This window comes from Dipodomys spectabilis, unplaced genomic scaffold, assembly GCF_019054845.1.
Source record: "Dipodomys spectabilis isolate Male_0828 unplaced genomic scaffold, ASM1905484v1 ptg000004l, whole genome shotgun sequence".
Taxonomy (NCBI): domain Eukaryota; kingdom Metazoa; phylum Chordata; class Mammalia; order Rodentia; family Heteromyidae; genus Dipodomys; species Dipodomys spectabilis.
In genome coordinates, this window is record NW_024870681.1 from 10118229 (window position 1) to 10139185 (window position 20957).

A 20957-nucleotide genomic window follows, 5' to 3' on the forward strand; every position below is an offset into this window, starting at 1 on the left:
CCCTTTTTATCTTTGTTATCAGGTCCTTCCCTGAAACTGTTTACTCTCCCTTTCTTTGGAGGATCTGGATCATGGGTAGTCCCAGTGAGTTCAAATTGCAGTTACTTTTTTACTGTTTTTATTTTTTTGTCATGGGGCTTGAACTCAGGGTCTGGGCGCTGTCCCTGAGCTTTTTTTGCTCAAGGCTAGCGCTTTACCACTGTGAGCCACAGGACTACTTCCCATTTTTGAGTGGTTAGAGATGAGTCTCACAGGGACTTTTCTGCCTGAGCTGGTTTTGAACTGTGATCCTTAGATCTCAGCCTCCTGAGTAACTATGAATACAGGTGTGAGCCACTGGCGCTTGGCTTACTTTTAGCAGTACTAATGCATGGTAGACAGGTACTCTAGCACTTGAGTCATACACCTCCATCCCCTTTTTGCATTGGTTAGTTTCAAAATAAGTCTCACTGTAATGCCCATCAACTTGGGCTGTGGTTGTGCCACGTCACTAGGCACATGCCCTGCCCTCAGCCATTGTGCTTCCTCCGTAGCTTAGAAAACAGGTATATACCACTGTGCTGAGACACTGAAAATAGGAGTCTCTGAAAATTATCTTTGCTGTGCTAGCCTTGAACTCATCCCCCGATCTCTCCTTCTCAAGTAGCTAGGATTATAAATTTGAGCCACCATTTCTGGCCCTGCTTGTTACTTTTTTGGATGACTGATAAACCTATTACTGATCATGATAGAGCCATCCAATGGAATCCTGATTTCAAATTTAACCCTCTGGAGTTCTCATTTGTGTTTTAAAGTTGAAGTTTTTCAGCACTGACAAAACCCATCTGTAGTATTCAACACTCATTTCCCTTGACCCACTCTGGCCTAAGGTTCTCAGCAGTGGTTCTAAGTCACAGCCAAATAAAAATTCTTTTATTTCCCTTTTTCTTTCAATGGTGAAGCAACTGAAATTTGAAATTGCCTTGGAAGATGGAAATGAAGCGAAAGAAATGATCCTAACTAAAATGAATATTAGTTGTCACCAATGTTTCCAAAGAACTTAAGGAGTTAGCAATTTTATTATTTTAAAGGCATTCCCCTTCCTTTTGATCCTTATATAGTTGATGTAATTCTAGTAATTACATAAGCTGCCCAAAATGATTCACTAGGGCCCAACTTCCAAAAATCACATAGCTTCCCAGTAGTCTTGCTAGAATTCATTTTCCTTGAAAGCCCATGGGGAGTCTGACAGCAATTTCAGAATATATCCCTAATAATCCAGTAGATCTAAGAACTATGAGATCTTTATCAGTACTGTGAAGTCACAAATTAAGGAGTTTAAGACTTCCAGCTGGAACTCTAAAAACAATTACAGGCTGTCTCAAAAGTTGTAATACTTGATGCATACTTAGAATACACTAACATATGGCAACACAGGAGAAATTGCAGCTGTGAATGATGACACTGTAGCAACTGTTTCTAAACACATTGTTTATACTAGAGTTAAAATGATGCAACAACCTGTAACTGAGTTAAACGCAATCCTAAATTCATGATATGAGTTGAATAATTTCTAAGACTTAACTCAGATTAATGACTCCAAATTGAGACATTATACATTCCCAACAGAATGGCCTGCCTGCAGTGGCTGGTTTAAGAAATTAATAAATCGGGGCTGGGAAGGTGGCTCAGTGGTAGAGTGCTTGACTTGCATGCATGAGGCCCTGGGTTCCATTCCTCAGCACCACATAAGCAGAAAAAGCTGGAAGTGGCGCTGTGGCTCAAAGTGGTAGAACGCTAGCCTTGAGCTGAAGAGCTGAGGGACAGCACCCAGGCCCAGAGTTCAGGCCCCACAACTGGCAAAAAAAAAAAAAAGAAACGAAACTAATAAATCATTACCTATTAGGATGAATATTATAAAAATTCTGGAAATATTCTAGTGTTTACTGCTCACTGTTAAAGTATACTTTGCAAAGCTCATTGACTCTTATTACAGGATCAAAACTATTTTGATAGTCCTAAGACATTTGGATTTTCCCTGTATTGACATTTGCACCAATGAAATGCCAGTTTACTGTATCCTTTACTGCCTTGGGCTCAAAGTAGTTTCACTTAATATCTTTGATGAAGCACTAAAAAAGACTGACCAGTGACTATTTGTCTTAAAATTCTGTGTAACAAAACATCAGACTATGCTTAAGAGAAATGATTTGTCTGAGTCATGAGCTCAACCAGTTTCATTAACATTTTTACTTCCAAGGACTGTAACTACAGTTTACTGAAATCTGGGTGTAAAGGAACCAGTCACCTCAAGGAAAACAACTGTTTACTATCTCCTCTCTTCATATAATTCAATGTAGAGATCAGTATTCCTCACAAGAACAACTTAAAAAAAATGTAAGCGTCTGGGAAAAAAACCCCCACACTTCAGTAACTTAGTATTTTCCATATAACCAGTTTAATACTGCATAATGTGCAATGAGTATTGGTTATTTCGATTACTATTTCTAGACTTAATTTCTAATGGTATATAAATGACAGGTCTGGGGAGCTTCTGTTATTTGAGAATATAAAAGATCAAAGTGAGAATGTATGTGAATAACAGAAAAGTCAAGTGGCACTATTAGGAGCAACATTGAACGTGACCAACACGTATTACATTATTTATATAATGGCTGGACTTGGATACCAGACAAATCACTGAAATTCTGCCATTTCAAAAATTTCCCATTAACCTCTCCCCTTTCTTTGTGAGTCTTCAAGTAAGTTAATAACTTTTAGGCCTCTTATTTTCTGGTTTCAGTTTCCTTCCCTAGACCATGCATGGTGGCTTATACTTAAAATTCCCTACACTTAGGAGACTGAGGCAGAAGGGACACAGCCTTGGAATATATAGCAACATCCTATTTCAAAACAGTAACCAAAAAGAAAAGAACCCCCCAAACCCAACCACATACTTGAAAACTGAAAAGTACTTAGTGTTTATATACAGAAAACAAACTCACTGAGGATTTGAGCCTGACCTAAATCACTATTTCTAGTGTAGTCCATTATTGATAATTCAAGTGGCACCTCAGTATCACAGGATGTAACACAGTATTATAGCCAGGCTTTTTGTTGAGAAAAAAAAAATGCTATAAGAAAACAAAGTATTCTGAATGGTTTCTATTACAGAATGGAGCAGAATCATGTTATAAGTACAGGAAAGGTGTAGGTAAACAAATCTTTATTGAAAAGATGAGGGTTCCTTCTCCTAGATTTGTTAGTGATGCAGATAGAACAGCTAGGTCTGAGCAAGAGGTTTTTACTATAACAAACCTAAGGAACTTTCCAGCTAACAGTAATTACGAGACAAGAATAGTAAAGCAAAAATTACTAGGGAAAGATACAGGAGAAGCATTTATGGTAAGGTATCTAAGAGTGGTAGAGCAATAAGACTAGGTAGTAGGAAGAAAATAAAGTGAATGTAACATTTGTAGTTGTAAGACTTGGATTCACATACCAGTTTAAAAAGAAAAGGCAAACTACCCATAATTTGAGTCCTTTATAACACAGGATTAGAAACAGCATGTTAACTACTCTTTAAACATGTGCACAGCTGTAATCACAGAAATCAGGAGGACTGAGGCAGAATTCAAGAATTTTAGCCCACTTTGGAATATATAATGAGCTCTAGGTTTGCCTGGGCTACATGAATTCTCTTTCACACACACTTTCAAATTAACATAGCATCTGTGATTTAGTTAGGTAAAATGGTTAGATTAAAACAAAAAAATAAGCCAGGCACTGGAGGCTCACAACTAGCAACTCAGTGGCTCACACCTGTAATCCTAGCTACCCTTGAGGCTGACAAGGATCATAGTCCAAAGCCAGCCTGGGAAGGAAAGCCAGGGAGACTCTTACCTCTGATTTATCACCATAAAGCTAGAAGTGGAGCTGTGGCTCAAGTGGTAAAGTGCTAACCTTGAGCAAAAAAGCTTAGGGACAGCACCCAGGCCCTGAGTTCAAACTCAGGACTAGAACACACATACAACCCATGCCCAATCTAAAGGGCTAGGGCTAGTTGGTTAAAATATTGAGTAGCCAACTACTGAAGTGACTGATTCTTCGGATTATTGCATGTATACTTATTAACTGGGATGCTCATGACCTGATAGTCCAGTTTCCACATATCCCAATCTTTATTTCTCATATTCTTTGGACTGCCTTCGTATCTAATATGAAACTGCTAGTACTACTGTTATTTTGATTTTAGAGGAATTTAATTAAAACTCTGATTCTACACATTATTTCCACAGTCCAGTAATTTATTTTAAATTGGAGTAATTTCAAATTCCACAAAACTGAAGAACAGCAATATTTTGTTTGAATTCTCTCTTCTGTACACTCAGTGATCTAAAACACCACAATATCCAACATACACAAACCTCAGGGAAGGGTTAGTAAATACACACAAGAGTGGAATCATGGTGCTCTTTGTTCCTGAATGGAATGGTCCCACAGAAAAAGCACAGGATACAGCACAACATAAGGGCACCTGTTATATATGAAGTGAGCAAAACACACTAGCATTTTCTATATGCGTATGGGGTAACCTGCATAGGTTAAAGGGCCTTTTAAGTTCATTTAAAAATCAGGCAAGTTGTCTATATGCATTTTTCAAATAATCTGGAGAGCACTGCAATCCCAGAGGATATACTAATTAGTGTTGTCTTTGTTGGCATTGACAGTCTTGCATGGTCACATACCAGTATTTTCGCTTTAGCTCTTCTTTGAGTAAGAGATTTAAATGCACTTAGACAATACATATTTTAAGCTGTTTACATACACTAAATTTAAGAGAGTCAATATTAGAGTTTCTTTGTTTCTTTAAACACTACAGAGTGCAAATCAGGTTCTTCACAACAGATTGAATATTAAACAATTCTTCAAAGAATCAGGGGAAAAGAAAAAGCCCACATGAATACTATTCCCCTTTGAAAATAAATTCTAAAATGATGTGGAATGTGAAATAAGGTTTTAACATAGGTGATCAAAGTGTTCATAGTTAGAAACAAAAAAGGTAGTCCTTCATGAAATAAAGGTTACAAGAACAGGTTGCCTGTTTCCCCCTTTTATACACTGAGAAGTGGGTAGAGACAATGTTTCAGTACGAAAATAGGAGACTACAGGATCAGCTTCCATCTCACATGCTGTACCCAAAGCCAGGCTGTGGCTGGCCATATGGTGGTGCAGTATAACCATAACCAAAAGGTGCCTGGGGAGGGACTGCAACACTGGGTCCTGCAGTCAACATCAGCTGGGGCTGACCTAAAGAAGACAAAAAGAGAAAGGGGACAGGGGTGGTGAAAGAGGAGAAATTGTTAGCATTATGAGGATGTAATCTCCAACCTCCCCTGTTCTAGCAATAGAATTTGGAAAAAATTGAATGGGGCCACTTTTGACTGTCAAAACTTGGAATTCAGTAACTCTAAGAAGGGACCTGCCTAAAAAAAGTTCTACGCTGAAAAACCACAACTTCCCATTATTTAAAGCAATAACACATAGCATTCAAGATTATTATCAACTAGCCTGTCAAGCTAAAACTTGTATATTATGTTTAATAACAAAACTAGCATAAGAAAACCTAACTTGAAAACCAACATCTTTTAATACAACTTTAACTTTTAAATTTTCAAATTTAATTAAAAAATGTGTGAACTGTAATGAAACCTAATGTATTTCTTGCAAAGAAGCCAACACTAATTTAGATATGAAATGTATTACACATCAAATACCACATTAACACACTTGCTTGTAAAATTTAGTGGTTTGTATGTATGTTTATACTAGAGATTAACTCTTAACCTTGTGCTTGCCAAGCAAGCACTCTACCACTGGAGCTACAACCCAAGTCCTATATAGTTCTTAGCATATAAAGAAAACAACCTGGGGGCTGGGAAGGTGGATCAGTGGTAGAACGCTTGCCTTGCACGCATGAGGCCCTGGCTTCAATTCCTCAGTACCACATAAGCAGAAAAAGCCAGAAGTGGCACTGTGGCTCAAGTGGTAGAGCGCTAGCTGAAAAGCTAAGGGACAGCACCTTGGCTCATACTTGTAATCCGAGCCACTTAGGAGGCTGAGATCAAGACAGGAAAACCCAAGACTCCAATAAATCAGCAAAAAGTCAGAGATGGAGTTGTAGCTCAAGTGGTAGAGTACCAGCCTCAGTACCAATTGTTGTGTCCCTTCACACTACCCCCCCCCCAAAAAAAATCAGAACTTATATTACTTGTTTTTAATTTTTTGGCAATATTGAGGTTTATCTACTTTTGGTTGTGGGGCTTGAACTCTGGGTCTGGGCGTTGTCCCTCAGCTCTTTAGCTCAAGGCTAGCACTCTGCCACTTGAGCTAGAATGCTACTTCCAGGGCCTCATGCATACAAGGCAAGCACTCTACTGCTAAGCCACTTTCCCAGCCCAATATTGAGGTTTAAATTCAGTCTTTAGTGCTTTGCTGGGCAAGTGCTAAATAACTTGAGATATTGCTTTTATTTTACTTTAGTGAATAATGCCAATGCCTGTTATAAAATTGTCTCCAGAGTCAAAAAAGAACTTTTTTCAACTCAGCAAAACGTTTACACTTTAGAAGCTTCTTTTTCTTTAGTCAGTCGTAGGGCTTGAACTCTGGGCCTAAGGCGCTGTCCTTCACTCTACCACTTGAGCCACAACGATACTTCCAAAGCTTGTTATATTTCTATTGGAAATAGTCTCTAAAGATTTGTCTAAATTTGTCTAAACCTTGAGGTTAAAAGGCAAAAGATTACCATAAACAATGGGTTGTGTCTCTGTGGCTTGTTCTTCTTCTTTTCTCAGTGATTCTGAAGCATCTAATTTATCCACCTACAGAAAAACAAGTTATGTTAATGAACACCTCAAAAGGATTATAAACTCAGGCTTATGGCAGAAAGTGGAAAAGCCTTAATATTAAATTCTGTCAAAACAAAGCAAACTAAAAAGAACATTCTCAGGCCCCCTCATATTTAATGGTAATATTCACACTTCAGTCAAGGTGGTTTTCAGCACTGTCATTATAAACCCTCAGGAAGGAGGGATTTATAAATGCCACAGAAGCTCACGCCAGGCTAAAACTGGGCATGCTAGGATGCAGCCTGAGGGAGGGAGAAAACAAGGAACCACTTTGTCAAATGAAATTTACACCCTAAAGAAGACAATAATGAACTCATGAATTGACAAGACTTTCCTCCTGAGAGGAAATGACATTCAAAAAAGTGAAATGGGTTTAATAACTGAACAAGCATTTGGGAAGAATAAGCTATTTTTGCCAATTGTGCACAGATTCTTTTTATAATGACTTACAGGTATAGCCTGAAACGTTAAGACTCAAGTGGCTCCATATTCGTTTTTTGTTTTTGTGTTTTTTGGGCGTATAAAGTCAGGCTGCAGATTGTAACACTACAAAGCTCTACATTTTAAAGAAGTTATTAAGATAGCTCGATTTGGTTCGACTTCTTTGAAAAATTTTTTTTTGCTTTTAAGACAGAAGTAAATGGGTATTATATGCTAGCTACTCTAAATCAAAGTGGATAGTAACAGACAGAAATACAATTTTGGAGAAAGAGTCTACGTGTATTAGTGAGAGATCCTGCCATTAATAAGTTGTGTGACTTTGGCAAAGCATGATGTTAGCCCCTAAATCCTCCCTCTACATAAGAGGGTTGAAATGATCATTCTAGGGCCAGATAAAAGAAAAGTAACAATAGGATCCTAGTACTATAGAATATCCTACACCCCCTTTGCCTTTTACACTATAGGTTTTTTTTGTTGTTGTTGTTGGTTGTGGGGCTTGAACTCTGGGCTTGGGCGTTGTCAGTGCGCTCTTCAGCTCAAGGCGAGCACTCTACCTGCTTGAGCTATAGCACCACTTCCGGTTTTCTAGTAGTTTACTGGAAATCAGAGTCTCATGGAGTTTCCTGCCCGGGCTGGCTTTGAACCATGATCCTCAGATCACAGCCTCCTGAGTAGCTAGGATTACAGGTGTGAGCCACCAGCGGCCAGCTGTATTTGTTTTTTAAACTACATTTGGTATCTTAATCTATAGTTGTTATCTCAAAGCATCATACTTGGTCTAGCATTATATTATAAAACTGAATTTCAAATCCTGATGTTATGTATTGTAAGGCTTTTAAGGCCATAAGTGTGCTCTGTGAGCTTGAAGGACATTCATTGTATGTATTTCAAAAGGCAAACAGTGGGAAGCCATTCAAAAGAAACAAAATATGCAGACTCCAGTAAAATAGTTATGAAAACCAGGTTTAAAAAAAAAAAACGTTAAGGGGCTGGGAAGGTGGCTCAGTGGTAGAGTGCTTGCCTTGCATTCATGAGGCCCTTGGTTCGATTCCTCAGCACCACATAAGCAGAAAAAGCTGGAAGTGGCACTATAGCTCAAGTGGTAGAGCGCTAGCCTTGAGCTGAAGAGCTGAGGGACAGCGCCCAGGCCCAGAGTTCAGGCCCCACAACTGGCAAAAAAAAAAAAGAAAAAAGAACCTCTAAAAAAACGTTAAAGCAGTACCTGGGGTCTATTTGAAAATGAATATAGTGTCTTTGAATGTGAACATAGCCATTAAGCATAGGACAGTGTTTCACACTTAAATTATTCCATGTTAAATACAACATGGGTCTAATCTATCTTAATTTGGCAGAGAACTGAAAGTTTGAGAAAAGTATGCTTAAGTTCAAGACTCCTTCATACGAAATGTGATTCTGACTCCCGGAAGAGAGATTTGCTTTTACCTACTACTATCTTTTTTTGTGTCCTACATGATTATAATGTCAAACTAAAACACTATCAAGTATATAAGTACCTTCTGAAATACCTATGATTCAGCATCCAAACTTGGAACAAAAATTACTGAACCTCAGACTTTAATGCAAAGCTGTGCCCTCAAGGGTCAGATGAGGTTTGTTAATCTAGCCAGCTTTCAAGAGTGAGAAACAGAGGTTATCCAGAAAAATGCAGGGATGCCTATATTCTAGTCATTTCTAAGAAAAACAACCAAAAGCCACTGCATAACACACTTCTAGACTTTAAAGGTAAAGAATCTAAAATGAATGCAAGTGTAGAAAAGTTTATGTCTGAGTCAGATGTTGAACACAGAAGTCTTGTTACAGAAATACATGGAAGACTTAGAAGAGCTAGCATTATCACAATGCCCAGGCACAGAGATAAGCAGATTGGGCATAGGGAAAAACAAAAGATCCCAAAAGAATAAAATTATGCTTAACAATTTTTTTAAATGTTTTTATATAATGGGACAGCCTCTGGCACAGGAACATCCAATTTGTTTCTACTAACCCAATTTAGATTGTTCAAAAAAGAAAAACAGAGAAGGCTGTTGGTTTTATACAAGCTTTTGTTAAGAGCTGTAACAAAAGTTTCTGATCCTTGGATTTAAAGAGAAAAATTACAAGTAAGCATGTCACTGAATTCAGTTCCATCTGTATTACTGAAAATTGACTAAAATGTAAAAGGCTTTTCCACAAAGACTGCAATATGCTGCAGAGTAAAAGTTAACATGCAGTCAGTTATTTTGGTGTATGTGTGCATGAAAAAAAGGCAAAAGTACTGAAGCAAGAAGTGAGATCTGAAGATGATTGGTGCTATACAGGCTCTCAAGAAACACACACAGCCCACAGCAATGCTATAAGAGTTTCATAGTATGATGTAATTGCAATGACTTGAACATGCTTGATTTAAAACAACGCGTAACACTGCAGTTCAATTACCTGTTTTTCACACACACGCTTTCTAACTGCCTTGCTTACTAGCTGCTGAAGGGTCTCACACACAATGCATTTACTCAGGTTTGCCCTAAGTTCCAGTGGTGACTCTGGTTCAGTTCAACATAATCCCAACTCATTGCCGCCACCCAAATTCTTTTCTCCAACTCTCCTTTACTTTCCCACTATCCCTTTTCAAGTCACAATTTAAGAGCAGATAAAGCTTGTTTCATTTATACTAGGATTGAGACAAGCTAATGAAAGAACTAGCCAAAAGGTGCTTAAATTTGGCCTCCTTGGTCAAGCCAACAAATCTGTAATAGAACAAATTTTAGGTAACTTCAGGTATGCCTATTACAGAAGTAGACATTAATATTGCTTTTTAAAAACACAAATAATCCTGTTGCTTAGCAACAATTATAGCAAGCTTGAAAAAAATTTTGTTTATTCCTCTTAAAAAGGGAATAGCACCATAAGAACCGGACACCTGGAGAAACGTGAGGAAAGCCTCTTCGGAAGCAGCTAGTATCTCATATATCTACTTTCAGCAAAAAATTAGTAAGAATCAAGAGATCAGAAACTGGATCACAGTCCTTCAATACCAAAAAAACAAAAACAAAAACAAACAAACAACAATTAAAAAAAAACAAACCCCCAAAGCCTCTTAGGGCATGTATATACATATATAAATTCAACAACTGTCAGGCAAGCTCACAAATAAAACCAGAGGCTGATTTAATTTAAGGATCAACAAAGTCCTACTACAGTCCAGATACCCTGACAGGGAAAAGAAATTTCCTGATAGTTTGGAATTAATATTGAAACTCACCATGCTCAGTTTTTAATAATATATTACAGAGAGACTGTGAACCAACTACTGATTAGCCTCCTGCCCTTCCTAAAGCCTATTAGCCGATTAGTAGCAAACATCTACTAATGTCCTACAGCTCTATTGTAGTTATGTTTCAAGAGACTTGCAGAGGCTTTAGTGAAAATTTATTGGGGGGAAGGGAAGCAGCAGCAGCAGTGTAGAAAAGGAAGGAAAAAAAAATCATGCAAATTCCTTAGACTTAGTCCTCCAGACTTAAAGATGGAAAAGAATCAACTTTCACCTTTTCCTTTATTGCATCAACCTGCAAAGGAATTCAGAAGGTGCAGCTTAGAAAAAAAATCAAATTCCATATCGAGCATAAAAAGGTAGAATCAGCAACAAAGATTTAGGGGAGAAACATCTAACCACTAAAAAAGGTAAAAGAGGTGAAAATAAAGGGCATACTGGAAGCAAAATTTAGAATCGTTTTTAAACTTCAGAGCTTATTGAAGAAGAATTTATGCTAAGTCAGTGTGAAAGAAAGCAGCTTAATAGCTAGTAAATTTTACAGCACTTAGGTTAAGAGCAGCTTAGAGCCAGGTCTCAAAAGTTGGCATTACGCATAAGAGATGCTATTCTCATCTATATAGCTATGATAATGCTAGGTTTTTCTTACATTGAGCTTTACATACAAAATATTACTCCTTTAAAATTTCAACTGAACATAATATAATTAGTCATTAATTAGGGATTGCTAGTAGTACCCCCTCCCCTTTGCTCAGGCATGCTAAAATTATCAGATGTGAGACTCTGATTTTAAGTTTTGCTTTCATAAGATGGGCCCTTCTAAATTCATTTTAAAACGTTATAATCAGAAAGCTAGTAACAGAAGATAGGGTGTGTAAAAATATTCCCATCAAAAGGGACACTAAAATGAATGGTAAATTTTATCCTTAACGTGTTTAAGGTGTTTTTAGAAAACATGTGGTTAACCTCCTTAAGACATTTTAAAATTATGGTTTGAACTACCAAAATACTGAAAAAATTAACAGGATACTAAAAAAAATATAGATATTACTATATACATCTATATACACAAGCTTCTTCATATGAAACAGGAAAAGACATTAGTCAGGAACCAACCAAAGAACAGGGAAACTGCAATATTATTATAGGAAAACTGATTTATGGAATTTTAAGATGGTATTAAATTTTAAATATTAAAACAAAATGAAATAAGATTGCTATTCTAAAAAAATGTAGAGGATAAACATTCCTACAAGTTTTGAGTTTCCTTTCCAATCAGTAATTTGCCAGCTAATAAAAAAAATTTTCCATAGAATGATCAACTAATTTTACTAGATGTTATTTAAAAAAAGAACTTGAAAAACTAAATCTGCATGTTGAATTTTATATATTCTGAAGGTAATTTAGCTCTGAATATACTTAGAAGAGTCATTACCTTGGTCAAGTATTCCTTCATGACCTGGATGAAATAGGGCATGGCAAAATCCATGATATTGTGTCTCCATGCAGTTTCCAGGACAACATCTGGCCTTAAAAGATCGTAACAGGTAAAGAGACAAGCTCCAAAGCACTCTCTTTTTTCTTCCTGCAAAAACCACTGTAGGAGTTCTTCAGCCAATTCAGTATCTTTAGATTCAGAGGCATACTGCATTGCATCCTGTTACATGAAACAATAAGGTTAGAGATTCAACTCAAAATACGCAGAACTGGTAAAACAACAGAACTTTTAAAACTCTCAAATTGGAGGTGGGCTCTCTATAATTTAAAAGACCATTTTGAAAGAAAAGGAGGAAGGCTAAAAGTTTTGATTCTTTTTTTATTTTTTTAAATAACAGGTTTAATTTAATCTGAACAGGAGCACCTTATATTCAAGAAATCCATTAACTTAATTACAACCTACTCAAATAAGGAGCCCTAACGTCAGTGTTTATGTGCATAAAGCTTTAGAATCACTTGTTATATGCACACTATTGAGGGTTAGTCCAGACCACCAACTTTACAAACCTTGTAAAGGCTATCTTTCTTACACAGCTCCACACTCTGTTTCCAGCGATTATTGCCTTTGAAGAGATAAGCAGCAATTCTTCTGAACTCAATGAGTTCATGTTTTTCTAAACGCTGAGCAAGTGAAATATTGTCAAAGTTGTCATAAGCATCTATTGATGTCCGCAGAGCCTTGAAAACAAAACAAAACAAAGCTATACAAATATCAATCAGTATCTTGCAGTTTAACATTCATATTCCACAGTTCTTTATCATAGACTCCAGTAGATAGTAAAATGAATATTACAGCCTACGTTCAAGCATCAAACTATTAAACAGTTACACATGAAAACATACCAAGTTTCTTTAATTTCCTAATAATAAAGTTCTCAAATGTACTAGACTGTTCTATATGTACAATTTTCCCCATAGTTTCCAGTATCATAACTAACTTGAATGCTTATGAAATTAAGAGAATGTGTACTTTGGTTAGTAGGAACTTAAGGTCTTATTGTTTGCTAGTCCTGGGGCTTGATTTCAGGAGCTGGATCCTGTTCCTGAGATTTTCTGCTCAAAGACAGAGCTCTACCATTTGAATCATAACTCCACTTATGGCCTTTTTCTTTTCTTTTCCTTTTTTTTTTTTTTGGTGAAGGGGAGTTAACTGGAATTATGCCTCACAGACATTCCTGCCTGGGTAGGCTTCAAATGGCAACAGCAGTCTTCAGCTCTCACACTTCCAGAATAGCTAGGATTACACGCATGAGTTATGGTGTGAAGTTAAGAAAATACTTTTTTTTTTTTTGGTCAGTGGTAGGGTTTGAACTCTGAGCTTGGGTGATGTCCCTCAGCAATATAGCTCAAAATGAGATCTCTACTGCTTGGGCCACAGGGCCACTTCTGGTTTTCTGGTGGTTAATTGGAGATAAGAGTCTCATGGACTTTCCTGCCCAGGCTGGCTTTGAACCGTGATCCTCAGATCTCAGTTTCTTGAGTAGCCAGTATTACAGGCGTTGAGCCACCGGCGCCCTGCAATATCTTTTTTTTTTTTTGGCTAGTCCTGGATCTTGAAACTCAGGCCTGGTATTGTTCCTGAGCAACTCTGTGCTCAAGGCTAGCACTCTACCACAAGTCACAGCATCACTTCCAGCCTTTTCTGTTTATGTGGTACTGAGGAATCAAATCCAGGGCTTCATGCATGTTAGGCAAGCACTGTATCACTAAGCCACATTCCCAGTCCCAAGAAAATATCTTGATATAATTAACATGTTAATCAGCTATACAGGTCAGCATGTACTCTGAACCTGAACCATGCTGAGTATAGTAGGTATATGCCTATAATATTAGATTCCATAAAGCTGAGGCAGGGGATCATTGTGACAGAAGGAGAAAAAATGCAACTAGCTTAACCTTAACTAATTATTTTATGTGAAATCTTTCAGAGGAGCAACTTTATTACAAATACCAGTAAGATAAGCAAAAAAACACCAATAGACAAGAAAAGCAATAAACAGATAATGGTTAATAACAAATACTGTTCATGGACTAAAGAAGAGACCAAAGACTTTTGACTATAATCTAGATGCTGAGATACCTTTTATTTTTACAGAAATATATAAAATCTAGGGCTGGGAAGGTGGTTCAGTGGTAGAGTGCTTGTCTTGCATGCATGAGGCCCTGGGTTCGATTCCTCAGCACCACATAAGCAAAAAGAAAAAAGCCGGAAGTGGCGCTGTGGCTCAAGTGGTAGAGCGCTAGCCTTGAGCTGAAGAGCTGAGGGACAGTGCCCAGGCCCAGAGTTCAGGCCCCACGACTGGACCCCCCTCCAAAAAAAGAAGAAATATATAAAATCTATTTAAACAAAATTCATTAAACTTGGTATTTAGTTAGATTTATCAACCCTGAAAAACCTTATTAAATTTAGATCTGAAGACATATAAGTACTGTTTATAAGCCTAAATAACAGATGCTTTTACTACAGAATATTCTAACATGACAAACCTAGTCATAATCTGAGCTTTGCCATATTTATAAAAGAATCAAAAAGTTTTACCTGATAATCTTCTTCTGTAATAAAGAGATTGTTTAGCGATTCATTCACTGATTTGTTGTTATGGTTCTGAACTGAACGTAAATATGGTTTCACCAGTGGTAGCTGTTTGACCTTCAAGATAAAAGGTTTGTTACAAAGAGCACATTTTTGAAGTTCCAGTAACAAGTTACCCAAATAGATCTCCATTCCTTGTTATCAAGTTTAGTTTAAAACTATCACCTTGCTGAAATAATTGACTGCACGAGTGTGGTCCAACCGTGGAGACAGCACCATCAGCAAATCATTTAACAAAAGAGGCTTGAATTCTAAGTAGAACTGTATTGCTCTGTAGTACAATTCAACATTGGCAACCTAAAATGGGGGGGGTGGGGGAAATCCATAAGTCAGAGTTCTTTCCTAATGAGCATTCCTCTTCTAAAGCCTTTACCTTTGAAGGTACACACCCTGGTAATGATATCTTTGAACTGCCCTTCTTTCCATGCATCAGTTGGATGATTCATCATGGTAATTATGGCATTATCAAATTCTTCATACTTGTCATACAAAAACACCAGTTCTGCCCAAAGATGTGCTTGTTCTGCAGCTCTTAGCACCTGTGTAAGAAAAATCAACTACTTTAGCTAATTGTAGTATTCAAGTCTGTAATCCTAGCTACTTGAGATAGAGTTAAGAGGATTGTGGTTCAAAGCCAACAGTTATACAAAATTCTCCATCTCAATTGAGACTGTCTCATCACTGATAGGTGCAGTAATATGTGACTGCTATCCTAGATATGGGGAAATAAAATGGCTGATACAGTGGTATACATTTGCCATTCCCCAGCTACAGAGGGAAATAAACAGGATGCAAAAATGAACAATGTATGAAGGGGCTAGAAGTATAGCAAGTGCAAAACCTGAGGCTCAATTTCTAATACTTAAGAAATAAAAACAGTATTTCAAAGTATTCACTTTTGCCATAAGTCACTCACAACGGTAAAGGTTGATTACCTTAGGAATATTCACTCTGGACCAGAACAACTCCAGGTGCTCCCTCATTTTCTGTGGCTTAAATTTAGAATACAGAATAGCTAATTCGGTAAACATTCCCATGTGAGCTCGCTCAAGGCCCAATGCTGCTTCCAACATGGCTATTAGTTCTTCAAAATATCCACGATCCTAAAAGAAATGTAAAATTAAAGATGAGAATATCTGTAGCAAAGGGTATCAGTGTAAATAAAAGACCTGTGTTCATTACCTGGTAATAGTTGATAAGTTCCTCTAATTCATCTGCATGTACTACAATATGAAGACCACACATCTGAGCAAGACGGAACTCTTTCCCATCTACACATGCGAAGCAGACCTGGAATAAACATTTATGTTATGTGAATTCCAATGCAAAACTGGCCATACTAATCATATAAATAGCATTTTCAAGTAGTGTTAAGCTTGTGTTTAGATTACCTCTTTCCATGTTCGAGTACTGTTAGCTTTCCTGGCTCCATCAACTGCTGCCTGATATTCACCCAAGTGAACCAGGGTAGATGCCAAGCGTCCAAAATTAGAAACATTATTGTACAGCAACTTAGCAGCATCATACATTTTCTCATCATAACAACGGTCACCAACCTGGGAGTAAAAACATACAGTAATATAGTAGTTTGAGCTTCATTGTCTTTCCTAAATTAATACTGAGGAACAATTTGTGTTCCTGTGAGATTTTCTTAGTTCCTATAATGTACTACATGGTTAAAAGTCTGAACAGGAAACATACTTGTTGAATATGAGCATTATTTGGCCCATTGATGAACTCTTCTAACTCTGAAAGGCGGTTTGTTTTAGCCAGTGCAAATATCAATTCTGTCTCCACATAGGACTCACGAGCCTTCTTTCGGGCCATCTGCAAATATTTCACCAGTTCTTCCCAGTTTCCTAATGAAGAAAGAAAAAGTCCACATAATAACATCATAATTAATCTTTTCAACAAAATAAATGAGAATTGCCATTCTGTTTTCTTGAGAGATAGGTACGTGTGTGTGTGTGTGTGTGTGAGACAGAGAGAGAGAGAGAGAGAGAGAGAGAGAGAGAGAGAAAGAGAGAAAGAGAGAGAGAGAGAAGGGGGGGGAATGTCTTGCTATATAGCATGAGCTAACCTTGAACTCCTGAGTCCCCTGCCTTTTTTTTTTTTTGCCAGTCCTGGGGCTTGAACTCTAGGCCTGAGCACTGTCGCTGAGCTTTTTAGCTCAAGTCTACATCTTTACCACTTGAGCCACAGCTCCACTGCTGGATTTTGGAGATAAAGAATCTCATGGTCTTTCCTGTCCTGGCTGGCTTTGCACAGTGATCCTTAGAGCTCAGCCTCCTGAGTAGCTAGGATTACAGTTATAAACCAGTGTGCCCAGCAAGTCTGCTTTATTTACCCTCCTTTGTACTAAGATTATAGGTGTGTCACACCTGGCTTAATTTCTTTTACAAACAATATACAAAATGACAAATAAAAGGACTGAGGGGTGACCCAGGTGGTAAAATGCCTGCCTAGCAAGCCCCAAGTCCCAAAGTTCAAACTCTAGTAACACCCTCCCTCACACACTGATAAATGATAAATGTAAACTGTGCAGTCTACTTGTAATTATATGCTATTATGTGTCTATATTGTCACTGAATAAATTGAATTCTTTTCTCCCTTATAGAATTATCACAGCTGAATTGTTGTGAGACTGCTACTCGAACTTGGTACCTGATGTCTTTGCTTATTGTCTGGCACTCTACCATCTGAGCCATGCCACCAATCTCAGGGTCTTACAAAACACAGTATCTTCCCCATAGACAATATAAATCCAGAAAGTATAGCCTGTCTTATCTGGATAAAGATGAAGGAACTAAGTGGTATCCGATTCCTATACAATTCCAAATAGATCTTATTGCTTAATCATTTTCTGCAGTATCAAACATGTAACAGCAAGAAGTCATACCACTAGTATTGGCAGCCTGAACAACTTCCATGTAGGATGAAGGATCATCTGCTTTGATGTAAGAATCAATGGCTTCTTTCACCATTCCTTTCTGCAACTGTGCTTTTGCAAGTTGACTCCAGACAGCAGGTTCATTACAGCGTTCAGCAAACTCATATGCCCGGTCCAAGTTTCCAATGTGTTCAATTAATACCTAGCCAACCAGTTTTAAATTAAAATTAAATGGCTGTTAAATAATTAAATAAATATTTGCATTTTATTGTTGTTCTATTGCCCCAACCATCTATGCCTACTCTCAAAGGATAAGACATTTTTGAATCAAAGAAGGTATTTTAAGCCAGTAGCTAAAGAAACACGTAATCTCAAGACATACCTGTACTGCTGAAGTATTGACATCAAACTTCCGGAAAATGGCAAATGCTTCCTCAAATAGCTCATTGCTGATGGCAATATTGGCAATATCTGGGGCATCATAATTATCCAGGCGATTAATATACTCCATGACACGCGTACGATCAGCCTTAATTGCAGTGAGAATGAGGAGGTTTTGCAGATTCCTTTAGGGAAAAACCGTAATATTAACTGTAATATTTTAAAAGATTATCAATTATAATCAGTCTATAGAGAAGTTTTGCTTAAGATTGTAGTGAAAACAGAAGGACTACTACAAGAGATTTTTGTTCTTTTTGTTTCATCTCAAAACTGACAGGCCATAATTAAGGATAATAAAAAAAAGAGCCCATAAATCCTCTAATTGCATACCTGTGTTCACTGAATACAGAGTTATCAAGGACAATTTTCTCTAGCAGCTCAATGAGTTCATTAGGAAGATCTGCAGTCATAAAAGCCTTGACAGTTACTGACACTTCTTCTGGGTCCTGAGTCTCAGACAAGGCTGTCTGTACAACCTACAGGGGATATATAGGGAACATGAATTGAAAATCAAGGTGGTACTTTTTTTTTTGGGTTGGTTGTGGGGCTTGAACTTGGGGCCTGGGTGCTGTCCCTCAGCTCTTCAGCTAAAGGCTAGCACTCTACCACTTGAGCCACAGCACCACTTCCGGTTTTCTGGTGGTTAACTGGAGATAAAGAGTCTCATGGACTTTCCTGTCTGGGCTGGCTTTGAACCGGGATCCTGAGATCTCAGCCTCCTGAGTAGCTAGGATTACAGGCATGAGCCACCGGTGCCTGGCTCAAGGTGGATTTTAATGTATAAATTAGCCTCTGACTAAAAATGTCAAATAAGCAAAAAAAAAAAACAAAACCCCAAAAAATCCCAATGAACTTTAAATTTACTATTCAAAGGTCTTTCTATACAAGCAAACATGAATATATACCATGTAATTCTGTTGAAAAACCACCCTAACTGTATTTTTCTTTTCCCTGACTAAATCATTACCCATACTAACACTCATTATCACTTTAATGGCTATATATAATTCAAGTACCTAGATGTGGAATTATAAAACCAGTAATTCCTCTGTTTTTGGCTATTTGCCTGGTGCTCAGATGTTGCAATGAGTATTTTTTCCAGGAAGCTTTGTATCTACTTGGGAATGTTCCTTAGAATGCTTCCTAGGAAAGGAATAAAAAATTAATAGCCTTTAATCTATTCATCTCAAAATGTATTTAAACTTTTTTCAAGGCTCTTGGGTTTGGAACCCAGGATTTTGCCACTTGCTAGTTAGATGCTCTGCTACTTGATATGCCCAAGCCCTTTTTTGCTTTAGCTACTATTAAGTAGGATCTCTCATTTTTTCCTGTGGCTGACTTCAGACAGTGATTTTCCTATGTAAGTCCTCCCATATAACTGGCATCAGGTGTGTGCCACCACACCCAGTCCAACTGATGGGGTATCTCTAACTTTCTGCCCACACAATTCCTCCCAACTGCCACCCAGAAGCTAGAATGAGAAGCATGAGCACCATATCCAGCCCCAAATGTCATAGTTATACCTTTATCAGAAAAATTTGAGAATCATTGTAATAGCATGAATATTTAGGGCTTTCAAATTAGGTTTTCAATTTTATATCAGCAGAAAACATTTCCTCTGCTGAGCTATTCTTATTAGTAAAATTTAACATCAACTAGACTTTTGTATTTCCTATTATCAATTTTATCATATTGTAACTTGTGTTTTCAATAAATTTAGTCATGTCTAAGGTATTAATAACAATACTTAATGCTTAATTTACTATTTTCCTGTAACTATGATGAATTGAGACAGTTTTATATAAATAATGTTTTTAGATTTAATTTTAGTTTTGTAACTTTCTACTGCCCTCTTTTTTAGTTAAGTATGATGAAAAAGATTTTATTCATAGTTCAAGAGTGAAATGTATTTCCCAACTTTACCTGGTCAATTAGGGGTCTTCTGTATGGATTGCTTTCAAGTAGGACACTGCCCCACAATTCTGGATCCTTTCGACGTACTAGATAGCGCGAAAGACTTTTGAAGAGGGAGTTCTCATTGCAGACCTATTTGAGATACAAAAGATTAATTCCAAGGTTAAAAGTAAAGACATTTTACTAGTTTGACTTGCCTGGGAGCTGCCCCTTAGTTTTTTTGCTCAAGGCTGATACTCTACCACTTGAGCCACACCTCCACTTCTGGCTTTTTGGTGGTTAATTAAAGATAGGAGTCTCACAGACTTTTCCCTAGCTAGCTATGAATCAGGATCCTAAAATCTCAAGACTCCTGAGCAGCAAGGATTACAGGTATGAATCAGGGGCACCCAGCATTGGATGTCTTTTAAGAGTTATTCATAGTAATTAAAAAAAAATTTTTTTTTTTTTGGTTTGTCAAATACTGGGTTTCTGATTTTTGGTGTTGCTCATTGGCTAGTATTCTACAATCTCACCCACTCCTTTTTTTGGTAGGTCGTGGGGCTTAAACTCTAGGCCTGTGCTCTGTCACTCAGCTCTTCAGCTCAAGGTAAGCACTCTACCACTTGAGCCATAGCGCCATTTCTGGTTTTCTAGTGGTTAATTGGAAATAAGAGTCTCACAGTTTCCTGGCTTTGAACTGTGATCCTCAGATAACCTCCTGAGTAGCACCCAGCCATCACTAGCTTTTTTAAAGAAAAGAAATCTTGCACTTTTACATAGACTATTGTCTAATACCAATTGTTCTCACTGAAATTCAACCCACTGGTGGGAGATAGAATTAAAATTTTTAGAGGCTCTTAAAAAGCATCCTGGAAGTGGTGCTGTGGCTCAAGTGGTAGAATGCTCGCCTTGAGCTGAAGAGCTCAGGGACAGCGTCCAAGCTCAGAGTTCAAGCCCCATGACTGACCAAAAAATAATAAATAAATAAATAGTACCCTCATTTGAACCTATATTCTATTCAAGTAAGAAAACTGTGCTCCTTTA

At 37.5% G+C, this 20957-nt stretch overlaps 1 protein-coding gene across 1 annotated transcript in view; it reads right to left on the reverse strand.

Moving 5' to 3' along the window:
• Window positions 1-4265: 4265 nt before the first annotated feature.
• Window positions 4266-20957, reverse strand: part of Cltc (clathrin heavy chain) — a 75194-nt gene continuing 58502 nt past the window's right edge. The window contains 15 exon segments of the mRNA XM_042692045.1: window positions 4266-5289; window positions 6785-6860; window positions 12032-12253; window positions 12601-12771; window positions 14633-14743; window positions 14852-14983; window positions 15076-15225; window positions 15622-15789; window positions 15869-15976; window positions 16078-16242; window positions 16388-16545; window positions 17586-17778; window positions 17959-18142; window positions 18348-18493; window positions 19941-20063. Of these exon segments, the coding sequence (XP_042547979.1) occupies window positions 5165-5289; window positions 6785-6860; window positions 12032-12253; window positions 12601-12771; window positions 14633-14743; window positions 14852-14983; window positions 15076-15225; window positions 15622-15789; window positions 15869-15976; window positions 16078-16242; window positions 16388-16545; window positions 17586-17778; window positions 17959-18142; window positions 18348-18493; window positions 19941-20063 (2232 nt within the window). The 3' untranslated portion in view covers window positions 4266-5164.